This window comes from Morchella sextelata, assembly GCF_020137385.1.
Source record: "Morchella sextelata strain SCLS chromosome Unknown scls_3, whole genome shotgun sequence".
NCBI lineage: Eukaryota > Fungi > Ascomycota > Pezizomycetes > Pezizales > Morchellaceae > Morchella > Morchella sextelata.
In genome coordinates this window covers 942,838-966,028 of record NW_025408618.1, presented here as the reverse complement: position 1 = coordinate 966,028, position 23,191 = coordinate 942,838, and the positions used below count along the sequence as shown (strand labels likewise).

Here is a 23,191-nt window from a genome sequence, read left to right as displayed (position 1 = left end):
CGGCTTAATCCTCGACGAACTTCGATCCAAATTCCTGTAGTTGCATCCCTTCCCCGTTTTCCAAGAACCCTAACCCACCACCAGCTCTTGAGTGAACCCATTCCTTCTCAACCCTGAAAAATGTCCAGACCCATCGTCTAAATACTTCCAAAAGTTCAAGAATGAAGATACCACCCTCCATCTCATTGATGTGGTCTAAATGAGGACTAAGTTTAAAGCTCCAAGTTGCCCGCAACAAGATATCAACAATGATTGCACTGTAGTAGAACCCCACAGCAACAAAGTGACGGTTCGCCCGAAGAGCCCATGGGTAATCCCCAGAGGAACGCTTGGATGAAAATAAGGTGAGATCCCAGTCCTTCGTTACATCCCAATAAAACGAAAAACAAGAATTGAACACAACAGCGCACAACCACATTCTCGAAAGTGTTGATTTCTGGAACATATGCGGCACATCTGGATCATACTCACGTTGTAGGGCTGAGCAAACGATTACCGGGAAGGCGGAAGCGTATTTTGCAGAATTGTAGAGGTGGACACGGCGCTCAGTGACACCTTTGCGTCGAGCACGGACATACTCCGTCAAACACTGTCGCAGCCGTATCAGGTATGGCAATGCCATCACGCAAGGAACTAGGTACACCCCACCACAAGCACGGTTGGGGGAAGTATTTGTCGAGGAGTGTCCGCTCATGAACATGCAAATGCAGACAGCGAAATCTCCGAGAACTTTCGCGTATGACGTCAATGCGTCGGCGAGCAGTATATCGGCAAAGCGTAGGTCAGGATGGATACCGCCGATGAGAATCCGTCGGAGCATTCTACAAATGTAGGGCGAAAGCATTAGATATTTGCATCGCGAAATATGATTCAGAGTGCGTGGGGGAGGTCACAATAAAACCCCCACAAAAAAAAATAATCCCAATAGGCCATCACGCGTACCGTAGAAACCTCCATCGTCCCCTTTTGTGCCAACCCCCGAATGGCCATAAGAATATACCGACAATCGCGGCAAACAGCATCGATGGTAAGATCTCCCACGCCTTGACCAACTCTTCATTTCCACCAGTCATGGTCCAGAAGGCGACCAAGTTTAGCCCAAAAAGCGCCGACAGCACAAGTGCAACCTGATAAACAGAACTGTGTAATGGGGGTTCGTTTGCACTGCGTGTGTATCGTAGCATCGGCCCAGCCTCAATCCGGATGATACTGAAGTAATGCAGATTCAGGCCAAAGAGCCATATGCCTATACCGTTGAGAATCCATCAGCGCAGGCATAACCGGGGCGTAGGCGCGTTCGGGGCAGACCTATGATGAATATTAGAATAACCCGATAGGGGATCGGGAGGTGAACGCTCAAAGACTCGGCGGTACGTTGAAATTCCTCTTCCATGATGGCTGCGAAAGAGATATTGATAAGTAGAACGAGTGACTAAAGTTGGAAGTTTTGTATGTAACTAAAACCCAATGGTGTTGAAAGCACATGTGAATAGTAAAGACAGACAGGTCGAAATTCCTAGGAGCAATTCGTAATGAATTTTATTAAAGGACCTATTTAGGGATTCCATCCCTGCGGCTCCTTACAGGCCCCCTGCAAGTTACAAACACATGTGATACAAATCGATGGTCTTGGCACAAGTCGTGTCTTACGTAGTTCAAGTTTACCTGCATGTAGAACTTCTGAATTGCTTGGTATATGTGTTCTACGTGTAGTTTACATTAAGAGCATCGCATACTACCCATAACTCCCGCATCCCACCGTGAGTCCCGAAATTTTGAAAATTGGAAATTTAAAAATCCATAAGAGCAAAATGGTTATCATCCGTAGTTGTGTAAGCAAGCCCGAGTTCCAACAACTCTTCCACTCCCTTGAAAACTTGTGGTATCCCCAGACCACTCTTCTGTGAAATGATGTTTACATGGATACCATCGGGGCGGGTCGGACAAGCGCGAATAGCATCGTGTACCCTCCTGGAGATGTTAGATGCATTGGGCGGGAAATTACTGCCGCCACCCATTCCACCCATTGCTGTATCCTCAGTCTTTACATTTTTGGATTGCCCATGAGGGGCCACACCGCCCCCGCCCCCAGCAGCAAACTGTTCTGGGGGACCTCGTGTGAAATGCAGATGAATAGCTGCAGCCTCTAGAAGGTGGTACTGGACCTCGTTGAAATCCGTAATTGCATGGATCTGATGAGCTCCAACATGACGTTTATTGTTGAATGGCTTAAGAGCACCAATAATTCGTACGTATTGATTAGTGGTAAGCTTTGATGAGGCTGAATCCTCATTATCAGCATCAACCCATTGCTTCACCTCAATAACTCCTGTGCCATCGTCCATTCTGTAGGTGATGTTCGTAGTTTGCTCGCTGATATTACGGATCTGGGCAACGAAAGTGATCTAAATTGGTTAGATTAGCCCTAGGTAGTGGAATATAAGAAGTATGGGGTGATCCACATGACTCAATTCTACATCGTCAATCTTGAACTCCGCCTCTGGATAAGGTTGGACAGCTTCGAGAATCTGTTTGATCGTGACAGGACGAAGAGTATTTGATGCACGGTTCTTTATATCTGCTCTATCAGTATGGTTACAGGATAGATACACCACAGTGACACTGACCTTTGAAGCACTTCCTGGTGTTTGTTGGCTTGCACCACCCTGTGATCCGCTATAATTATTCATAAAGCCGCCGCCGCCAGCTCCACCACCACCATATGTGTTTGCGGAATAGTTATTATCTCCATAACCACCGTAATCTGAGTATGAGATAAGCCTATTTCCAAAATTCTAGCTAGGAGGAGGAACTGACTCATGATGTAAGACTTTGAGATGAAAATCGATGTATATTGAACTTCTGGTGAACTGGTAAACTTGTGAAGGCGTGGGGTTGTTTGTTGGCAAACGCGCTTTACGCGCTCGCGTCGTGGGCCAAGAGACCAACCAAGCCACTCACGTTGAACTGTCAAGTAGGGTAACCGTAAACCCCATCCCAACCTGATGCATACATAAGCATTTTTGTACGGACTCCAAAAAAGATGACTGCCGCAGAGATCTAAAAGATCAACGTCTGTACCTTACTTACCCGATATATATCTCGGCAAAGCTTCCGAAACAATCCAAATCAACGCCACCATGCGGTATCTGCTCTTACAAGAATGGCGAGATAGGAATATCTCCGTGGCAAGGAACCAGCTTTTCTCCATATCAAAGTTCTTTCAATGATAGGGCATTGGGAGTTTGAGACATTGCTTAAGATGTTTCAAGTAGGACCTACCAATGGCGCCTGAATGTTTGCGTGGGTGTTGTACCTCTGGTTTCTCCCATCAAAAGTTCCCGTCCCTTACGGGTCTTAGGGGCGACTGATTCAAATAAGCCTACTTTACATTGGTCGGTCTATGGATGAGTGCCGTATATTCGGCATAGGGACCCTATGTAAGGACACAAAGTAAGATTCTTATCATTGACTCTTGAATGTCTGATCATGACTCCGAAGGCAATCCCCCGGCTTGAGTTTTGAGGGCTTCCGAATGATAGGATATAATCTGTTATAGATAGTCGACTGAAGCCTAGTCTTTGGTTGAATAGATCCTATATGCTGACGAATTAAAACCCCAAGATTTAACCGTCGCATCTCGACCTCATCGCTTGACTGGCATCTATCACTTGTATTAAACAGGACTGGGACTTTGATACTCTACATAAACCAGCCGAGGCGAAGCATGCAAGGGATTAAGGCAGTTCAAGGATCTAGGATCAACCACATACTCTAAATTTATGAACTTGAGAGCTCAATCAATCATTTTCGATGCAGTGATATCCCCCTTATGCAGTTGGTTTAGTTAGCAAAGTTCTCTCGGTAAGGCGGCATCTACCGGCTTTTGCAAAGTACTACAACACGTAGAGTAAAAGGCTTGGTCTGCATGGGTTCATATCGCCGCGGACACTAGATTTAAAACGTCTCAAAGTGTAGGATTCTAAAGGTTTAGGAGGATTGCTCTACTTAGCTGTCACGCGACTGACGCAAAGGACTAGAGTACCAGAAAATACATGAGTTGGTCTAAGGGCTTATTGTTCACTCAGCCGTTCTGTTATTATCAGCAGTAATCCCGTGTTTCTTGGGGCCCAGGAATCACCCCTGAGTTCAGCTTAATATATGGTAAAAACTTGATTGAGGCAGGATATTCGAGCTTAGAATGATATAGCTATGTATGTAGAATCAGAAATTTGAGGTTGTGCCGCCTTAATATAGGAGAGAGCAAATGCCACAATTCGAATATTGACAGGTTGGAAGGCTATTGGCGGCAGTTGCCCTGGGCGGCGAGGTTCTTGGGTACCCAATAGTACGGCTCTGCAATGCCGCACAACTCTCAATTGCCATCTGACGCCGTCTACCTGCAGCTTAACACTTTTTGTTGGATAGATATCCTTGTAGAATTACACGGACGACGTTTAGAAAAACGCGCAATCTGTCTATAAAACGATTTGATATCGGAGCCTATAGCAGGAGGTTTGCCTATGTAGCTATTGATAGAGTGGTTTTATAAGCACTTTGACCTTTTATGACAACCATCCAATTCCATTGGCAAGACAAACATTATCTTGGCGCTGTACCTATATGGAGGCTTATTTATCAAATGCCCATCTAACCTAATTGATCAACACATTTCTTGAGGGTCTCGATAGGAGATATGACTAGAGGTCAGTGGTAGCGGCCATTTACGTGAATCGATTTAGTTATAGCGATCTTGGCCAGCCACATAGGCGGAAAATATTTCCCAGAGACCCGGAACGATACCGACAGTACCCCTACTCTAGCAGTTTGGTACAGATCGCGCAGAACATGTGAATTGTGATACCTACATGTAGTTACCTACCTGCCCTGTCTACGGTGGATAGCGCCTTCAGAACGGCATTAGCCATCTATATATTGATGTTTATATTTTACCCTGAAGTTCCAGTGTATGCTAACAGTTGAGGTTCCTCTGCAGGCTGTTATCGTAAATGAAACGAATGCGGAGAATGATAAGCCGAATATAGCATGATAATACAAGTTTATGCCGGTATTTGCGCTCGGGTACTTCCGAATAGTTAATAGGCTGATGATTCCACAAGAATTGCCCTCCCATGTTGAATGCAGTAGAACCCATAGCTTACTTGTAACTGTTGCAATTGTCAGCAACCTAATATCTTTGGCTATGAGATTTACAAATTTAACGGCGTTCATACGCCAGTAGTAGGATTGGTCCGAAAGCCAAGTTTTTGCCAAGGATGAAATTTAAGGTGCCCCCCACATTCATTTGGTACCTACATGGCGAACTTCATGCGGAGATTATGGGATATCATTTTTTCCTTACTGAAGAAAGTGCAGCTTTCTGCAAGGGAGCAAACAGCGAGAACAAAATTAACGCGGTGACGCTTCTGTGCCACCATTCCGGAGACATCGAGATGGTAAAGGAAAGCTGGTGGTTCTCGGGATGGCTGTCTAAGGGGCTTGAACCCGGAGCATTTACATATGAAATTAGTACGGCACTGATAACGGAGAGTACATGTACTGTAGGTACATGAGCAGAGTACTCACTTCAAACGCGGCCAGCTCCGAAATATAGATTAACTATATGTAGTTCTTCCCCCATACCATATCCAGGGTCCTGGGATTTGACTTGGCTCTCCTTCCCTAGGATTCCAGTTACATGTAGGTACATGTAGTCCGCTACAAAAATCAAAAGGCAAGAAGGTCCTAACTGCGAGAATAGACATGTCGCTATATACTTGCCGTGCATGCATCATGGCCAGTTTGGCCTGTTTGAGGCAAATAGGCCAATCTGCAATACATACTTGTAGTAAACAAAAGAAGCCCGTTCGCAGGTCATGTTGAATGATTTCCCTTGTGTAATATGCATAGACATAGACCGAGCAGAGAGAGTCTCACTGGCAAAGACCTCACCCGTCCCCACACAGTGTCCCCTTCAAGACACGGCATTGTCTGCGTGTACCAGTACGTGTTTCTTCTCCGAATTGAAATTTATTTTTACAGGTACCATATCCCCTTTCTTGGGGCTACATGTATCTATTTGCTCTATACAGTTATATTCGATTTTAATTGGCGTTTTATCGCATGGTATTTCCTTCACTCACCCCACTATCATAGAGGTGGCCAACCACACTCCCCCACTCTATCAACTTCTCACCCAAGTCAGTTCAGTTACCACGCCGCCTCAATCAAGGAGGTTGTTTTCAAATCTCCTATAATATAAAAAAATAATTTCGTAAATTACGGGTACTGATTGGCTGAAAGAATGAAAGAACATAAGTTAACTATGATCTAGTATAAATCTACAATCAATTATTTTCTAAAGTTATGGATCCATCATTGTTACCAGTAACGTATTTAACCCAGTACTGTGTCAGACCTAGGCCTAATCACAACCAAATTTGTATGCCAATGACCCATTTCCCAATCTGACACAGTGCCAGGTTAAAAACGTTATAATATCAAGGTCGTCAATCACTCTTTTGCAGTGGTAACCCCGGGCCAACCCTAGTATTCTTACGCCGTCTTCAAGCATGTAAACTATTTTGCTGTTGATATTGGGGGTCGGTGCTGATCAGTTCCGATTCAAGCCAGGTGTGCGTGAGGGAGGGTTGGCCATCAGCGTCCATCACATCACATCACTTCACTCACTATCAGGGTACAGTACTCTAAGGTAGGTACATGGGCACATAAATACAGTCTATCCCTATTCAGGATCGGCTGTCAAACACCCCGCCGCGTATCCAAGACTCACCCTTGCATGGTACTTTTTTTTGTTTTTCCCAAGCCTTTTTTACACTCCCCGCCGACGCCGCTTCGACGCCATAATCCCGGTGCCCACGTTGACCTTAATTCTAGAGTCCGCTTTATCTCTCCCGGATATCCCTTACCTCGTCTAAGACCGTCACTCTCCACCCCCGAGCCCGACCTTTATCCACGGTGTGCCCATCGCTGCAGTTCAATATCCATCTATCATATCACTCCTTCTGAGGCCTCAATCATACAGATATCCGTACACCAGACCACCAGGAATGGGAGGAGAGAGAAATACAGTTATCTTACCTTATTGATCAAGGACCTATAAGGCGATATCGCGATTTCCGGTCTCGTTGCACGATATTGACGTAGTTTAACTACATAACTTAGTATATACCACGTTCACCCTACCATCCGTCACTGCAGTTTTCACAACCGTTTGAGCCATAAGGCTCCCGATTCATCTTTTATTATTATTGAAACCTTCCAGAGGGAGGTTGGTCGTTTGACACAATGTCGGCAGGGTGAGTTGTTTCTTTCCTGCAGTTACAACGCTTCTTTGTTCTTGATCTGCGTACCGCTATCTCTAGTTTAACAAAAGCTGAGAACTACTCAATAGATCCTTAAAAGAACTCTCAAAAACCCTGAACAATGCATTATCAGCTCCTCTGCCTCTGTACCCTCTACCCGATGATGTCCTAGGCGTCATCAATGCGTATCTCAACAAGCATATAAATACGGAAGATCACGACTCCCAGCGTCTTCATGATGAGCTGTTAGCTTTGCATGAACAGAAGGTCCGAAATAACCCTGATAAGCACGCTGCATTTTTAGCATGCTTCCGTTCACTTAGACCAGCTATTATTGGCGTGGAAAGGCTTCTTAAATGGTGGGAGATACTTGTAAGGCCAACAATGGACTCTATGGGTCAGGCAAAAGCAGTTGTGGCAGATGCTCGGGCAATAGTGTTGAGCGTTTTGGCATACGACGACGATGATGATCCGACCATGGAGAAAGCGGCAGCTTCAGCAGTTTTTACGGATAAGCTTTTTGAGGTGTTTCTAGAGAAGACGAAGCTACTCTCGTTGGATAGAGGTGCTGGGTACAGGGAGGAGCAGAGACAGAGATTTGTCTGTGCAAATGTTGAGGCTGTCTTGTTGGCATTCGGGAAAAGGCGACCTAAGGTTCGTTAAATATTCGATATTATCAGACTCCACTAATTCTATTTCCAATTATAGGTTCTCCTCGAAAAAATCGATGGTTATGTTATCCAAAAGGAATACAGGTTACAGGCTTTGGGGCTATTATGTAGTTTTGTACGACTACAAGGACCGCATCTCTACCAGATTCTACAGACACAGTTACTCGATCATTTGCTTCAATGCCTGGAGAATGACACATCCACTACTGTCATATCACTTGCACTGACAGTGTTGATTATGTTCATGCCGCATTTATGCAACTCCTTAGCTTCCTATCTTCCAAGGTTATTTGTGGTTTACACACGAGTCTTATGCTGGGACAAGTTTGGGGTTGTGCGCCTTGAAGAGACACGATTGCCTGGTCACAAGGACAATTATTCAAGGACATCGACCCCTCTATCCTTCGCCAGGACTGAGAATTCTACTGAAGGTGGATGGCAAAAACTGGATTCTTCTTTTGAAACAGCATCATCTACAACACCAGATGTGAGCGACTACTTTACGTTTCTTTATGGATTATATCCTATCAACTTCTTGACGTTTATCCGGGAACCTTATAAATTTTTAGAGCGTGCGGATTATCAAGACATTGATCAATTGGATATTGAGGAGGAAACCATAAGACAGCGAACGGAGTTTTATCGACAACGGCATACTCTGCATCCAAATTTCTTGGTGCTGACTGCCGAGACAGAAATCAGTGACCAGACTAGATGGATGAAGGTCGAACCTGCAGATGTAACGGCGGAATGTATTGGTCTTGTTAACAGTAATCTCCCTATGAGTACCGGTCGGGAGAAGAAGCAGCGGTCGAATGCTATTATTCCGGAGGCATTAATCCCGACTGAAGACATTCCTGATGAAAGTCTTTTGTCTTCAGATCCTGTAGATGACGACTATTCTCTTAACCAGGACGATTCCTCAACGTATAGCTCACGAGTGGGTGAGTCAACAGCCCAATCAAACCCGCAAAATAGTTACTCAGAGGTTCTTGAACTATTCTCACGTCCTCCAGTTGGATTCGGGCGCCGGGAATCCCCGGACCCTCATTCAAGAGATAACAAGACCCCCGACAGCCCGACAATCCCGCCTGCACTTTCTCCTACTGATGAGGACCGGCTTGACGACATGCTGCGATTACAAGAAACATTACGATCAAATTTCTCTGATTCAAAGACGCTTTCAACACATTCCTTGAGTCAGCCAAACGGACCGCCACCTACTGGCCACCCCCCCGGTCCCCCCCCTGGTTATGGCAGCGTCACAGCGTCGCCTCGTTTAGACGCATACGTCCATTCACTTAGTCACAATACTGTCCCAAGGTCACCTGCACTTCGGCCTACTGGTTCGGATACCCAAGGAAATGTAGCATTTCTCCAGCGTGAAGTGATGTTGTTGAAGAATGACCTCAACTTTGAGCGATATCTCAAACAGCAGCATCTATCACACATCGGCCACCTACAGAGGAAGCACATCAAGGAAGCTACAGCTGAAGCGGAAACCCAGAACCTAATCAACACGAACAAAACATTGAAAGCTAAGTTAGAGGAAGCAAAGAAAGCATATGCAGCTGCCAGGGCAGAGTCTCTGAAGAGCAAGAACCAAGCAAAGAAATGGGAGGCGGAACTCAGCAGCAGGATAAGAGACTTGCGTGAGGAGCAGAAGGCATGGAGGAGCGAAGAAGAGACGACGAAAAAAGCGCTGATGGCAGCAAGGGAAGAGGCCGATCACTTACGGACCCTGCTAGCGGAAAGTGAGGCGGAAGGTCTTGTTTGCCGCCAAAAACTTCAAGCTCTAACGGCAGACATGGATGAGCTTAATAAATTGCGAACGTTTGTCGATCACCTCTCAAATAAACTCACAGAATATGAAGCTCGCTCGGACGAGTTCGAGATGCAGAAGCATAATGAGGAGTCAGCTATGGCGCAAGTCAACCAAATGAGGCTGAGGTTACAGGCTCGAGAACATGAGAACCAAAATACAAGGCGGTATGTATCATTTTAATTTGTTAAAGTTTTGAAAAGTTCTAACATACGTGACAGTCAATATGACGCCAAAATTCACGAATTGGAGTTGAAGCTCAACCAACAGCCTCATCCCGCTTCTTATCAGAGTTCCCCAGCTATCCAGGGCATGATTGACAATGCACTTTCAGGAGCAAATTCTCGCTTGGCGTCTCTAAAAAAAGCACATACCGCACTCCTCAACAAATATACCGAATTAGAAATTAAGTTTATCGAACTTCAGGCAGCGCAGGAAATTGATAGTCTTCCCGTGCACCATAACAGTCTAAATAGCCATCGTCTTTCTCAACAATATAACCATGGCCAACCTGGTGAGTCAGATGTTGAAAGGGCCCATTATCAGACACCACGTGCACATTATCACTCTGAGGGATCGTTAAGTCCACATTCAACCAGCTACTCAGAATCGACAAATAGCAACTATTCGGCGACGGGTCAGAACATACATTTCCCATCCCAAACCCAAAGTGCCCCACCGTCTACGAATCCGTTATCTCCTGGGTACATTTCACCCGGGGCACATACAGTCATAGGCAGTGGAAAGTTTCCTGAAGATTCAATAAGCACAGAACAATCGCCCGAATTCGCGACAACACCACCCTTGAGGCATAGGCCATCCGTGGTTGATAGTATGATTTCTAGCGCTGATAGCCAGAGTATGAGAACTGTTACTTCGACTACGTCTTCAGAAAAGCGGAGGGAAAGAATCAAACCGCAATCTGAGATTAGAATTCGTGGGAGAGGTTCGTAAAGTTTTGACTTTTTCAATTTCTTATTTGTGCGGGATCAATTGTTGAAGCTTTCGTGGCTGTGGCGATGAATAATTGATCTCATTCTAACCAATATTATTACACCACACTCGTTTCTTTCCTCGATTAATACATTTCTTTTTTTCCCTCTCTTTTCCTCGGCATGGATGTAAACAAAATGGCCGGGGGAAGCATATGTCAAGAAACAACGTGACTTCTCGCATGACACAACAGGTTGTGGGGCCAAGATTTACGTAACCTTCCAGATAATTTCCTTCCCATAAGCCCACGACACAATCTAAGCAATCCTTTGGTGTCGCTTACGGTTGGTTCAAGTGTTGGCTGACGAGGCTGGTCCATATATATATATATATTTTTTAGTTTATCCCTTTTATTTGTCTTTTTCGAGCCGCTATCTTTCCTAACTCGTCAATTAAACTCCATTTACGGAAATTCTGGGATCTAACCGCTGGTTCATGGATATAGGAGGCGTTCAAAACATCGGCAAAAAGGATAAAGAGAAATCAGAAAAGAAGGAGAAGAAGGAGAAGAAGGAGAAGAAATTCAACTTCACGACGGGAAGTGGCCTTGCCGGTATTCGAGGATTTGGTTAGATTCTTCTCCACAACAGATTCGGGTTATGGAGGCATTTATGAGCCACCATTTTGCCATTTGAGCATCTGAAGCCACCTTTACCTCCTAAAGCCACCTTTACCTCTACTTTTTATCATTCCATTCTCCATGCTCGGTTATATTATGGTTTATTTTCATTTATTATACATAGGGATTGGTGCGTTTTATGGATGGGACTACGAACGAATACAACTACGCTTAATTCTTTTTTCTTTCCTTTTTTTCCCTCCCTCTTTTTTCTTCCTCGCAGCCTCTTTTTATCCTGATATATTTCTTCTCCGGGAATTCCTCATTCTTCTTTTCTTATTATATTATATACCCTTTTTGGACATTATTCTACATTATTATTTCATAATCACGCAAGCGGGGTAGACACATGAGTGGTGAGGGACTCAGAGGTTTGAAGCTTGAGTTATTGAGAGAGAGCAAGGTTAACGATATAACGATTCAAATGTCATGATTCATTGATACGTAATATATTAGATAAATTAATTATCCCTAGATTCTCAGATGCCTCATTTTGAAACTTCAACTACACGAGTGATAATCCGTGCACAACGCTCGTTTCAAGAGCCATGGGATGTTCGCGGCGACTCAAGTTTATAACTATCCCTGACTTATTATTTTTTATACCATACTTGTGCCTAAGATCGATCTCTATGATCTATATCGGTTAGTCGGTAGATATTCCTGGGGTGTACAATACCTACTATGTACTCAAGACAACTGCTCATGGCTGGAGTGTAACGGCCACGAATATCTGATAAGATCCTGTTCGCGGATGGGATGACTCCTTGTGGGTAGAGTTCGTTGTTGTATTTATCAAATAACTTCGCTGATATCTGAAATTGGAGAATCGCATTCGTCCTACCTGCATTTATGAAGTGCGACTCTCTCATGTAGGTACCCTCCGAAACCTCTGTATTCGGACATAGAGCAGCGTTACGCTAGTTTCTTTCGGGTTTTTCAACATCAGGCTGCGGCGAGGCTGCAGATGGACGAGATTTCATATTTTTTGTGGTTTGCGTTTAATGTCCAACGACATCATTGTACATGCATTTGTGGTGTTATGTAAGAAGCTTGGCGGTACGTATTCACTAACAAGCTCGTCTGTGAGCTTCCATGTCCAACGGTAAAGCTTAGGATGCTCATCTGAAGCTTCAGGCTTCTTGACCCCTACCTACGGTGCCACTAAACTCTCATTCCAATGGAAAATGGGTACGACGGAACACAATCAGCGGGAGCAGCAGGAGGAGGAGTAGGGGATGGCGGGGGGGGTGGGGGGGGGTGGGGGAGGGGTGGGAGGGGGAGGACTCTGTGAACCCAGATGTGAGGCCTCCTGCGGCTCCTCCTCTTGCAGCGTCATAATCGAGGATCCACCTACAACTCCGCCGTCTGGATCAAGCATCAACGATGAAAAGCTGACTATTCAGTCTGATGATGATAATCACCCTGCATCTCTCGTCGCTCCCGCTCCAGATGATGTATCAACACCCCCACCACCTCCGCTCATGCCAGTTCGCGTCGAAGCACCCGAAGCACAGCAACCTACCTACCCACAGCTCTCTAACAACCTTCCAGCAAGCCCTGTATCAAAAAATCCCAACAATAAAATAAATGATGATTCTGTTCCAAAATCCTTTGACAGGTCAGACGTAAAACTAGGGAGACTTGAAAAAGAGGTTTACGAAGACAAAGACTTCGACGGTGTGCGACGAATGCATAAATTCACGTTGTACGAAACCGCTACACGGTTCTATATTGTCGGCTCAGATCTCTTGGATTCGAGATTCCGCATCTTGAAGATTGACCGTACGGCGGATGTTGGGGACCTGAGTATCACAGAGGATGAAGTTATCTATACTCGCGAGGAGACTACGAGGCTATTAGCCACCATCGAGGATGGAAATAGGTCTACTGGAGGACTAAAGCACAGATGTCCGTTTTGGGGACTTCTGGGATTCGTCAGGTTCACGGGGGCATACTATATGCTACTAATTACAAAAAGAAGCATTGTTGCTATGATTGGAGGCCATTATGTTTACCAGGTTCGCCTACTTTACCCTTATAAAATTATAACTTCAACTCATCTTGCAATCCTGACTGCGAATTCTCATTAAAAGATTGATAATACCGAGCTCGTACCCCTCACAGCCGGCGCACGGAAACCTGACCGAAATTCAGAAGAAGCTCGTTTTGTTAATATTTTAGGAAACTTGGATCTGGCAAGGTCATTCTACTTTAGCTATTCCTATGATATCACTAGGACGCTGCAACACAACATTATCCGTCAAAGGGAGGCTTTAAGTAACGGATTGACACATCCAGATAATCATGATTATAATGACATGTTTGCATGGAATCACTATCTTCTGGAGCCTGCAAAGAAACACATGAAAAACACTTATGATTGGTGCATGCCCATTGTTCATGGTTATGTGGATCAATCTGGTAAATCTCATTGGTTAATAGTATAGGACCAAGACGTTTCTAACATAAGTGACATTAGCAATTTCGGTATATGGGAGAATTATCTACATTACAGTCATTGCCCGGCGCTCACGGTACTTTGCTGGCGCGAGATTCCTAAAGCGTGGTGCGAATGATTTGGTAAATAACACGGGTTTCCTAAATAACGCTTGGGATGCTTACAAGTTTGTATAGGGATATGTTGCGAACGATGTGGAGACGGAGCAGATTGTCTCCGATATGTTGACTACATCATTCCATGCGCCAGGAAAGAATCTCTATTCGAACCCTAATTACACATCATACGTACAACACCGTGGAAGTATTCCTCTATTCTGGACCCAGAAAAACGATGCTGCTACTCCAAAACCCCCTGTAGAGAGTACGTTCCCCCCCCCCCCCCCCCCTTTGATTATATGGGTGAGGGCTGAAAACCCGTCAATAGTGAATCTTGTAGACCCCTTTTTCAGTGCAGCAGCATTGCATTTTGATGATTTGTTCCAAAGATATGGGGCGCCATGCATCGTATTGAATCTTGTGAAGGTTGGTAGTGTCCGATTGGAGACGAGACTTTCATAATTGACATGCATATAGTCAAAAGAAAGGACGCCTAGAGAATCATTACTACTGAAGGAGTTTACACAAGCAATAAATTACTTGAATCAGTTTCTGCCAACCGATAAGAGAATACGCTATATTGCTTGGGATATGTCCCGGGCCTCCAAGAGGTAATGACGCCCCGACATACTTTTGGAATATAATTAACCCTAGACCCGAACAGTCGTGATCAAGACGTAATCGAAACTCTTGAAACAATAGCTGAAGTTGTAGTCAACACGACCGGTTTCTTCCATAACGGCCCATCTAGGGATGGAGCTGAAGCATCCCTTCAAAATGGTGTCTGTAGAACAAACTGCATTGATTGTCTTGACCGTACTAACGCCGCGCAATTCGTTATTGGGAAGAGGGCTCTCGGTCATCAATTACATGCGCTAGGAGTTATATCGGGTACCAGCGTTGAATATGATACTGACGCGGTTGATCTGTTTACGCACATGTATCATGACCACGGGGACACGATCGCCGTACAGTATGCGGGGAGTCACTTAGTGAATACCATGGAGACTTACCGTAAAATTAACCAGTGGACGAGTCACTCGCGAGACATGCTCGAGAGCTTCAAACGATACTATAATAATTCTTTCTTGGATGCCCAACGACAAGAGGCATATAACCTTTTCCTGGGTAACTACATATTTACTCAGGGCCAGCCCATGTTGTGGGATCTTTCAACGGATTACTACCTGCATCATATCGACCCAAGAGCTTCCAGAAAACGACGCAGGTACTTAGTTACCATCCTCAGAATTTCAGGAAGTGACTAATTTAATTTAGTTATATAAAGTGGTGGACACCGAAGAATCTTGAGAAGAGAGTAATGCCACATGCTACAAGGCCTCTAGACGAATTTGCGAATAAGCCGTATAGCTACTTTGATGACTACTGGCTAGAATACTATAGACCAAAAGCACTCTCATCTTTCCTCAAAGTATTCTCTTATGACATCAATTCCACATTACGCTACATCCCGATAGGACAAACCTCGGAGGGAAAATACGATCTTAGCCCCTTCAAAGTACGCACAAACCATGGCGGTTCCAGTCATAAAAAGTCCAAATCTAAAAATAATGTTATCAACGTCGAAACCCCGGAGAATCGGCTTAAAAAGATAACCGCCCTTGAAGGATGGCCATCATCACCACGGAAGCAGCAACAAACCCTGCGACAAACCTCCAATCCCCAATTTCCGGGCCGTGATAACAATGCTGTTTCGGGAGATATGCATGGTGGACTCCGTTCGTCTAGTCCGGTCAAGCAGCACTTTGCTGTGGGTAGAGATTTGATACCGCTTGAACAGAGGAATATGCAGCAGGTTGTTGAGAGGAGTCTTAACCCTTCACTCAGCGAAAAGGAAACTGCAGAATATGAACTGTAAAACAACTATTACCTCATTCCACATTGCCTCATGATGACTGACTCCTAATAGTTATGTATCCCACCCCCTCAATCTTCCCCTCGTGGTAACGACTGAGCTCCCGCCAAATACATCTCGCGATTTCGTCAACTATGTAAACAGCACATCACCAGAGGCTGTTGCAAATCTTAGAGCATCAGATAATGATATAAAAAGCTACGAGGAATTCTTGGAAATCCCAGAAAACCCATTAAGTGTGGATGAGGCAGATGGAGGTAGGGGCAGATACAGAGCTTATCAGTATTGGATCATGACGGGAAAATTGAAACAACAGAGGATCGGTATGGTGTCAGTCAAAACCTGATGATTTTATGAAATCGATGGCATCCGTTATATACCCTCGCTGGTTGTTACGGTTTAGTCATCTTGTACTTTTCTTTTTGTCTCATATTCTGAACTTTTTCTTTTGCATAGCGGCAAGGCGTCATGGAAACATTCCTTTTGTTCATTTGAAATACCAAATTGTCATGGCAAACTCTTTTTGTCCCGGTACCAGTGAGACGGAGTCAAATATAGCAGAAGGTTATTCCGCGGATTTGGATGTATACACGTAGGACCACCTTGGTTTGTTCGGATTGCTATTCACAAATATATGTCTCCTGCCCAAATCTCTATGTCTCTTCAGCCCGTCCCCACCAACACATCAACATTCCCCTATTACATTTCTGCTCTTTTCCCACGATCGGAATGGTAGCAACCTTTGTAATGCCCTAATTGTACTGCAATCCCATAATCAGCTTCAGCTCATCTTGGTGTTTCCATCCTCTAGTTGATCGACAAGATACAAGGAATCAACTCAACCACCATGCTCTGCAGTGATGCTTGGACTGTTATCATAACACTCATCATGAACTGATAAGTACCTGTCTCTCCCCGAAATGATGGCCTAACTCCCATCTATGGGCTAGACTTCACCTAGAAAGATCTATATTAGATACTAGAGGCGCGCGCAATGACCTGTCCCAGGAGCATCACTTGTTTGATGCTTATTCTGGTTTGAATGGAGCGCTAGATGGGGACAATATACCTGGTGTGGTGGCATAGATTACGCTCATATGAGCCCCAGGTGGAGGAATATGACTATGGGACTCTCTTAATCACCAAGTTGTCTTTGGCACAATGCGTACATACTTGCAGTGCACCACATTAATACATCCTGCAACCACTATCAGTTTGCGTATGGTCAAGCTCCAACTGACAGTCTCTAACCATCAATCTGGCTATCAGCTGTGTTCCCCCTAGTGACAAGACCCAAAGCAAAGGGCCCAGCCGTTTAGTCCCAGCCGTACATTAGGTATGGCTCACGTAGTGATGGTGTCCATGCCAAGGCAGGTCAATGATATTTTGGACGAGTACGTATATATGTTAAGGAATTTTGATCATTACTAACTATATTACTTCTATATAATTTTATTCGCCCCGAACGCCCCAAAGAAGCCAAATACGTCTACCAATCCCCATCACTACTGGCATTAACCAGTACGTATAGCTCTTCGTCCCCGACGCCCAGCTCCCAGTCCTCCCTTTCTCTCGCATCTCCATACAGCACCTCACATACTCCTCCTACGGGCACATCCATCACTGCATCAGTTCCCCTGCCCCACAAGCTCTTCCAGTCTGCGTCGGTTCCTGGTAATACGCCTGTACCCTTCCACTTCTCCGAACAGCTCTCCGCTCTGCCCCTCCCAGACCTCTTGGCCGACATTTTCGCCTCATACACTACTCTCCTCTGGCCACTACTACTATTACCGGCATCCTCCTCGCCCACTACTGGCACAATAACGACAGGAGTAGCGACTCTCGGTGTAAAGTCTACCGCTGCAATATTGGCCGCGTCGTCAACTACGCTCTCGATATTATCCAGCCCGCGCGTGAGGTACTCCATATTGTATGTTGCGAGCGCAACAAATATATACACTACTAGCATTACTAGAAAGCTCGGTATAGCCAGGGACCACCATCGCGACGGGTAGTAATGGATCCCAACGGCATGAAGAAGCGCCGCGGGGGAGTATGACCATATGATGTAGATGAGGAAGGCGAGCGAGGAGACGAGGTAGAGCACAAAGCCATAGTATTCGTAGGTGGGAACCTTTGGGGAAGCGCGAGGAGTGGATTGCGCGATCCGTGAGGAGGTAGCAACGGCTTCAGAGTCGGAGCTGTCGGGCGTGGTAGGTCGAGAGGGTGTGAATGGAGGGCGGAGGAGCGATGTAAGGGAAGGAGAGGGCGGGAGTGGCTAGTACCGCACTGTCAGTACTTCCCCCCGCTAACTAGCGATAACGAGAGGCATACAGTAGGTGGCCGATTGTAAAACGGCGGCGCAAAAGAGCTTCCTGCACCTGGGCCCCAGCTCCAATTTGTTGGTAGGGATGCGGTCGAGGAACTGGACGATATTGACGCTATGTCGTCGTCGTCGGAGTTGTTATTTGGGTCCTCGTCGGCGATAGCATTCTGTTTTCTACGGGTGACCTCGCTGGGCAGGTGCGGAGAGGATGCGGAGGTTGTGAATGGAGGCGGGTGGAGCGTGGAGGGCATGTGGTGAGAGGTTTGAGGGTGTCTTTTTGTTGACGTCGGTGTCCGCAGCAGTTTTCTTGGGATCGCGAGTGGATCGGGGTGATACACGGTAAATACGGCAGGTACAGACAGCTATGATATATCGACATCCTGCACATCTGTCATCCGCTGCCCATTCACCGGAACTCGACTCGCTGCTCCCAGTCGCACAAAAGGCTCTCTAGTAATATCAGTGAATGGGGAACGACTTGCTGCACGGTCTACTACATGTATTTCTTGTCTATTCTGCGCTCATCATCATCATCGCGGTCACATCACCATTACATACATTACCACCACTACCACACCTGCTACATATTCACAGCATCGCATCACACAGCTAGGTTCCCGGTTTGTATGACGGACATCGATTCCGTCCTTTCATTACGCAACTCTCGGCCAGCCCTCAGCCAGTCCAGGGAGCCAGTGTTGCTTCTCTCTCTCTTTTTTTTTTTTTTGTCCTGACGCCAACACAGTAAAAATAAGAAGGGAAAAAATATTACGCACTGCATATAATGATAGAAACGAAAACGCCCAGAGCAGAAACAAGAACAATGTGAAAAAGAGAAGAAAAAGAAAGAAAAAAAAGAAAGGAAATGAATGCCCAAATAACACAGCAAAGAAGTCCATAACCGTCCTGATGCACGTGGCCCTGCTAATATATTCCCTTCATCAACGTAGCCACCTCAGCACCAAGTAACAAAACACGAAGAAGACGATAACTCCTCCGTAAAATATCCACTTGTCCTGTGCGGCCCTTCTCTCGATCATACGAATCGTGTCCCTCGACACCCCCAGGGTGTTGGCCACACTGTACAGCTTCCTCTGGGTGTTTTTGAGCATCGCTCTCTGTTCTCCCAGATCTGCCAATACGGCCCTGCCTCTATCTAGATAATCATCTAGTTGATCATTGGTCCTACTCATAAAGTCCCTTTCTCTGAACACATGATCCTCCCTCTGCAGACTACCACTTCCCATACCTAACCCACTTCCAGGAGCAGGTGCAAATGGTGAGTGCTGCAATGATGCCGAGTGATTCCTCGTATGGGCATTAGCATACGGATTCTCTGGAGTCGCCGAGCTATGCCCGCGCCGACCCAGCAGCTCTCCACGAGCAACCGTATGCTCCTTCTCGGCCCGATCGCTCTTTAGCTGGTCAAACTGCTGCCTGAATTCGCTCATCTCTTTGCGGAAGTTCTTGACGCGCTGGAATGCCTTTTCCTGTTTGGCTGGGACAATCTCCCGGCGTGCCATGGAGTCGTAGTCATCGATTGTGCGCGCGAGCGAGGCTAGGGACGCGGAGATCTGGCCTGTATGGTTGGTTTTGTTTCAGCTGAAAGGATCGGGCGAGAGAAACGAAAGGAGGGGGAGGGGCAGAAGCATACCTTGTAGTGCCGGGGATGAGCTGACCGGAGACTCTGCGAAGCTTGCTAGGTCCTTCTTCACCGATGCCGTCTGCTTCAGCGCAGAATTAAATAATGAATTCTGTCGCACAATCCGTCAGCCCCCTCATCCCATCTCCCAATCTCCCTTCCCTCTTCCCTCGCAGCCAGAAACAAACTCACCATCTCGACAACCTCAACGCGCCACTAGTCCTCGTCAGGGTAGCCCTTAGTCGTCTCGTGGCACTCAACAACAGCAATAGCAGAAACAGGGGATGCGCAGACAGTCGTAGGCGACGGTGCGCAACGATGATGATGAACTCGATGGAGAGGTGGGGCGCACTGTGGAGATGGAGCTGGATGGAAAGGTATGGCGTTGGAGTAGTGGGGTCCGGCTTTGTTGGCGCTGGTGGCATCGGATGGGGAGAAAAGGGAAAGGGCGCGCGGGGTGGGAGGGGCGGGAAGGGTTGGGTTTGGTGGCAAGTGGCCACGGGGAGGTTTCTGGGGCGCGGCTCAACGCGACACGGGATTCAGTCCGATGGTTCCTTCCTTCCTTCCTGTCCTGTACCAAACTTCTGCTTCTCCCTCCGACTCGACTGAGCTGGGACGCCGAACCTTTGAACTGGACTGAGCTGGGAGTGGTAATATTATTGATGTGCTAACGGAAACAGACACCACAGGAGATATAGAGAGAGCACCTATAGGTAGGTAGCTATATAGGGCTATGTATGTACGTACAACTGAACTGAACTGAACTGAACTGAACTGAACTGAACTGAGCTGACTGAATGACGACTGATAGACTGATAGACTGATAACTGATTTGATAGACTGATATAGAACTGATATTAGGCTGACTGAGTCTGACGGACTGACGGGATGACTGACGTCGACCCCCCCCAAATGCAAGACCAGCAGCTCGGTAAGTTACCAGTGCTTTGAGGACCACTGCTATGGGAAACCGAGGTACCGACGTTCCCCGCAGGTCACAGAGAAATTCAGCCAGAATGTTAGTCACATTCTATCACTCAGACTCAGTTGAGATGAATATTGATACCCTTTCTATCCCCGCCGAGAATCAGTAATCCAAACATTTCTCCCCCATTCCATGGTTTGCCTGTTGTTTGCATATCACGCTTACAAGTCATCGATACCACAAAGTACATCACAGAGGATTATGGAGATTTCAGTATTTTCAGTGGAAAGATGATACAGTACAAACAAATAGTTTCAGTTTCAGACCCAACGCAAATCTTTATTACGAAGCAGCGAAGGCATCTTAAGGTTGCAAATTCTGGAGAGCCGTCGATGGAAAAAATACTCGACAACTAGACATAGCCTGTAGACCCTCCTCTTCTCCTCTTCCGAGGAAGCCATTAACCTCCCAGCGTTCTCTGACGATGGCTCTCGGCCCATCGCGGAACGATCTGGCAGTTCTGATCATTCTCTCTCGTCCCCACTAGTCAACGGTTGCATGTTTCCATGTACCGTGCACAAAAAAATCCCCCAGTATTCCCCACCGTATCTCGCCCCCCAACAATGCGTGGTAAAACAAATAAAGAAGTGTAAAGGGGTTAAAAAAAAAAAACAAGATTCAGAGAAAAGAAAGGAAATCTCAAAAAGAACACACAAGACCAGGGCTCTAGTTTGCGATACTCCAGTAAAGAAAAAGACCCATACCCATAGTAAAGAAAGAATAAGAATAAAACAAGCCCAAACAAAACACCACACGATGCAAGTTATAATAGCAACGGTGAAAGAGCCTCCCAACTATTTCTTTCGCCGGTAACAAAAAAAGGAAATAAAACCGCTTCCCTATTCATTTTCAATCAGCTCCTCCGATTTACTTTTGTTAATGTTTTCGTGCCGTCATGAAGAAAAAATTAATAATACACATGGTTAAGATTGTCGAGTACCCATAGCGTTCAGACTTTGCGGAAGTCTATAGATATCTCATCAGTAAAGAACATGTAAACACATGTACCAAGATGGATCTTACCGTTCAACACAGGGTATATGGACTCGAAGGCGATGTAAATCTCTTCACGGACCTTCGCGCCCGTCAAGACAATCTTGCCACTGACAAAGATCAAGAGAACGATTTTTGGCTTGATCATTCTGTAGATCAATCCCGGGAACAACTCAGGCTCGTAGGAGCTAAAGTGGTGATGGCGAGAGGCAAGACCCTCAAGACGAATGGGGAATTTGATGTCGCAAGATCCAACGATGTTTTGAATCTTGAAATCGGTGAACTTGGCGTTGAAACCAAGCTTCTGGATGATACGTGCGTACTTGCGGGACGCAAGCTTGGAATCATCTTCAGACTTCGCACCAGTGACAACCATCTTGCCCGAGGCAAAGATTAACGCCGTGGTCTTAGGTTCGCGGATACGCATAATCACAGCAGCAAAACGCTAAAGTAGCCACAGCATAAGTAAGTGCTAAAACACAGACCAGGGGTCAGAGCAAGTAGGTTAGTAGTACCTTAGGATTGTACTCTGCGTTCCTAGCATGCAACGCAATCGTCTTGAGATCCAATCGGCAATCTAGATTGACGGTTGCGACGATGTTTCTTTATGCATGCCAGTTTAATTTGTGTATTGAAATATAGATATCAAAATGGGGAATACTCACTGCAGTGTAGGAACAATCCCGCTGACTGACGGTGTACCATTAGGAGTGGCAGCCGGAGTCGCGGGAGTAGCGACAGGGCCAGAAGTGTTATCATCGCCTTCGTGGTTATCACCTTGCTGCTTCTGGCTCTCGACATCCGAAGATGGGGGAGTGAGGTCACCGGCCCCGCCGGGAAACGACAAAGAAGTAGCGCTGGTGAAGTCCTTTGCTTGAAGGGCATTCTGAGGGTGAGAGATGATGCGAGACATGGTGATGGTGGTAATGTGTGGTGATTCTTATGAGGGCTGGTGGTTGATGGTGTCTTGGAGAGAGTTATTTCCTCGAGATTTGGTAGGGATTGTGAGTGTGCGCGAGGAGAAGAACAACCGAATGTTTCCCCTTTGTGACAATTTATTGTGATTTCAATTAAAAGGAGTGGCTACTCTTGATGTAGATTCTATGGTAGTCGATTCACCTGGGTAGATTAGATGAACTGGCTGCGTTGTGGCGATGACGGGGTGGATGTTCAGGTAGATTTAAAGGTTTGGGGATTTGGATTGAGGCGATGGTGGCGAATTAACACAGCAACGCAACACACACAAACTGATAAGGGCCTCGGTAATCTTCCTGTCTCGATGACTAAGAGGGGACAGAGTTGATCTAGGATATATGGAGTGAGGGAACAGCGATTCGAACGCTGATCAGTTTGATAAGACGGAGTTTGGGGGATGAACAA

General features: G+C 46.0%; 8 protein-coding genes across 8 annotated transcripts; 2 read left to right on the top strand and 6 right to left on the bottom strand.

The window, feature by feature from the left end:
• Positions 1–4: 4 nt before the first annotated feature.
• Positions 5–1,393, bottom strand: H6S33_009083 (uncharacterized protein; the record flags this gene model as incomplete). The annotated part of the gene is made up of 3 exons (XM_044840439.1): positions 5–821; positions 943–1,246; positions 1,309–1,393. The coding sequence occupies 3 exons, from the start codon at positions 1,391–1,393 to the stop codon at positions 5–7; spliced, it is 1,206 nt and encodes a 401-aa protein (XP_044697898.1).
• Positions 1,394–1,790: 397 nt separating this feature from the next.
• H6S33_009082 (uncharacterized protein) lies at positions 1,791–2,821 on the bottom strand (the record flags this gene model as incomplete). Its single annotated transcript, XM_044840438.1, has 4 exons — positions 1,791–2,405; positions 2,463–2,570; positions 2,628–2,764; positions 2,818–2,821. The coding sequence occupies 4 exons, from the start codon at positions 2,819–2,821 to the stop codon at positions 1,791–1,793; spliced, it is 864 nt and encodes a 287-aa protein (XP_044697897.1).
• A 1,252-nt stretch (positions 2,822–4,073) lies between these two features.
• Positions 4,074–5,351, bottom strand: H6S33_009081 (uncharacterized protein; the record flags this gene model as incomplete). The annotated part of the gene is made up of 9 exons (XM_044840437.1): positions 4,074–4,093; positions 4,142–4,153; positions 4,447–4,529; positions 4,602–4,650; positions 4,804–4,814; positions 4,869–4,891; positions 4,954–5,104; positions 5,163–5,168; positions 5,317–5,351. The coding sequence occupies 9 exons, from the start codon at positions 5,349–5,351 to the stop codon at positions 4,074–4,076; spliced, it is 390 nt and encodes a 129-aa protein (XP_044697896.1).
• A 1,015-nt stretch (positions 5,352–6,366) lies between these two features.
• On the top strand, positions 6,367–7,109 carry H6S33_009080 (uncharacterized protein; the record flags this gene model as incomplete). The annotated part of the gene is made up of 6 exons (XM_044840436.1): positions 6,367–6,392; positions 6,483–6,491; positions 6,551–6,570; positions 6,634–6,712; positions 6,898–6,978; positions 7,046–7,109. The coding sequence occupies 6 exons, from the start codon at positions 6,367–6,369 to the stop codon at positions 7,107–7,109; spliced, it is 279 nt and encodes a 92-aa protein (XP_044697895.1).
• Positions 7,110–7,308: 199 nt separating this feature from the next.
• H6S33_009079 (uncharacterized protein) lies at positions 7,309–16,211 on the top strand (the record flags this gene model as incomplete). Its single annotated transcript, XM_044840435.1, has 15 exons — positions 7,309–7,319; positions 7,415–7,979; positions 8,034–9,985; positions 10,040–10,332; positions 11,257–11,379; positions 12,568–12,661; positions 12,731–13,451; positions 13,527–13,854; positions 13,913–14,013; positions 14,068–14,254; positions 14,318–14,415; positions 14,467–14,600; positions 14,654–15,217; positions 15,268–15,864; positions 15,920–16,211. The coding sequence occupies 15 exons, from the start codon at positions 7,309–7,311 to the stop codon at positions 16,209–16,211; spliced, it is 6,060 nt and encodes a 2,019-aa protein (XP_044697894.1).
• A 1,143-nt stretch (positions 16,212–17,354) lies between these two features.
• H6S33_009078 (uncharacterized protein) lies at positions 17,355–18,442 on the bottom strand (the record flags this gene model as incomplete). The annotated part of the gene is made up of 2 exons (XM_044840434.1): positions 17,355–18,143; positions 18,200–18,442. 2 exons carry the CDS (start codon positions 18,440–18,442, stop codon positions 17,355–17,357), a joined length of 1,032 nt encoding a protein of 343 aa, XP_044697893.1.
• A 690-nt stretch (positions 18,443–19,132) lies between these two features.
• Positions 19,133–20,028, bottom strand: H6S33_009077 (uncharacterized protein; the record flags this gene model as incomplete). The annotated part of the gene is made up of 3 exons (XM_044840433.1): positions 19,133–19,770; positions 19,846–19,945; positions 20,026–20,028. The coding sequence occupies 3 exons, from the start codon at positions 20,026–20,028 to the stop codon at positions 19,133–19,135; spliced, it is 741 nt and encodes a 246-aa protein (XP_044697892.1).
• Positions 20,029–21,767: 1,739 nt separating this feature from the next.
• H6S33_009076 (uncharacterized protein) lies at positions 21,768–22,724 on the bottom strand (the record flags this gene model as incomplete). The annotated part of the gene is made up of 4 exons (XM_044840432.1): positions 21,768–21,784; positions 21,842–22,256; positions 22,327–22,414; positions 22,477–22,724. 4 exons carry the CDS (start codon positions 22,722–22,724, stop codon positions 21,768–21,770), a joined length of 768 nt encoding a protein of 255 aa, XP_044697891.1.
• Between the last annotated feature and the right edge of the window lie 467 nt (positions 22,725–23,191).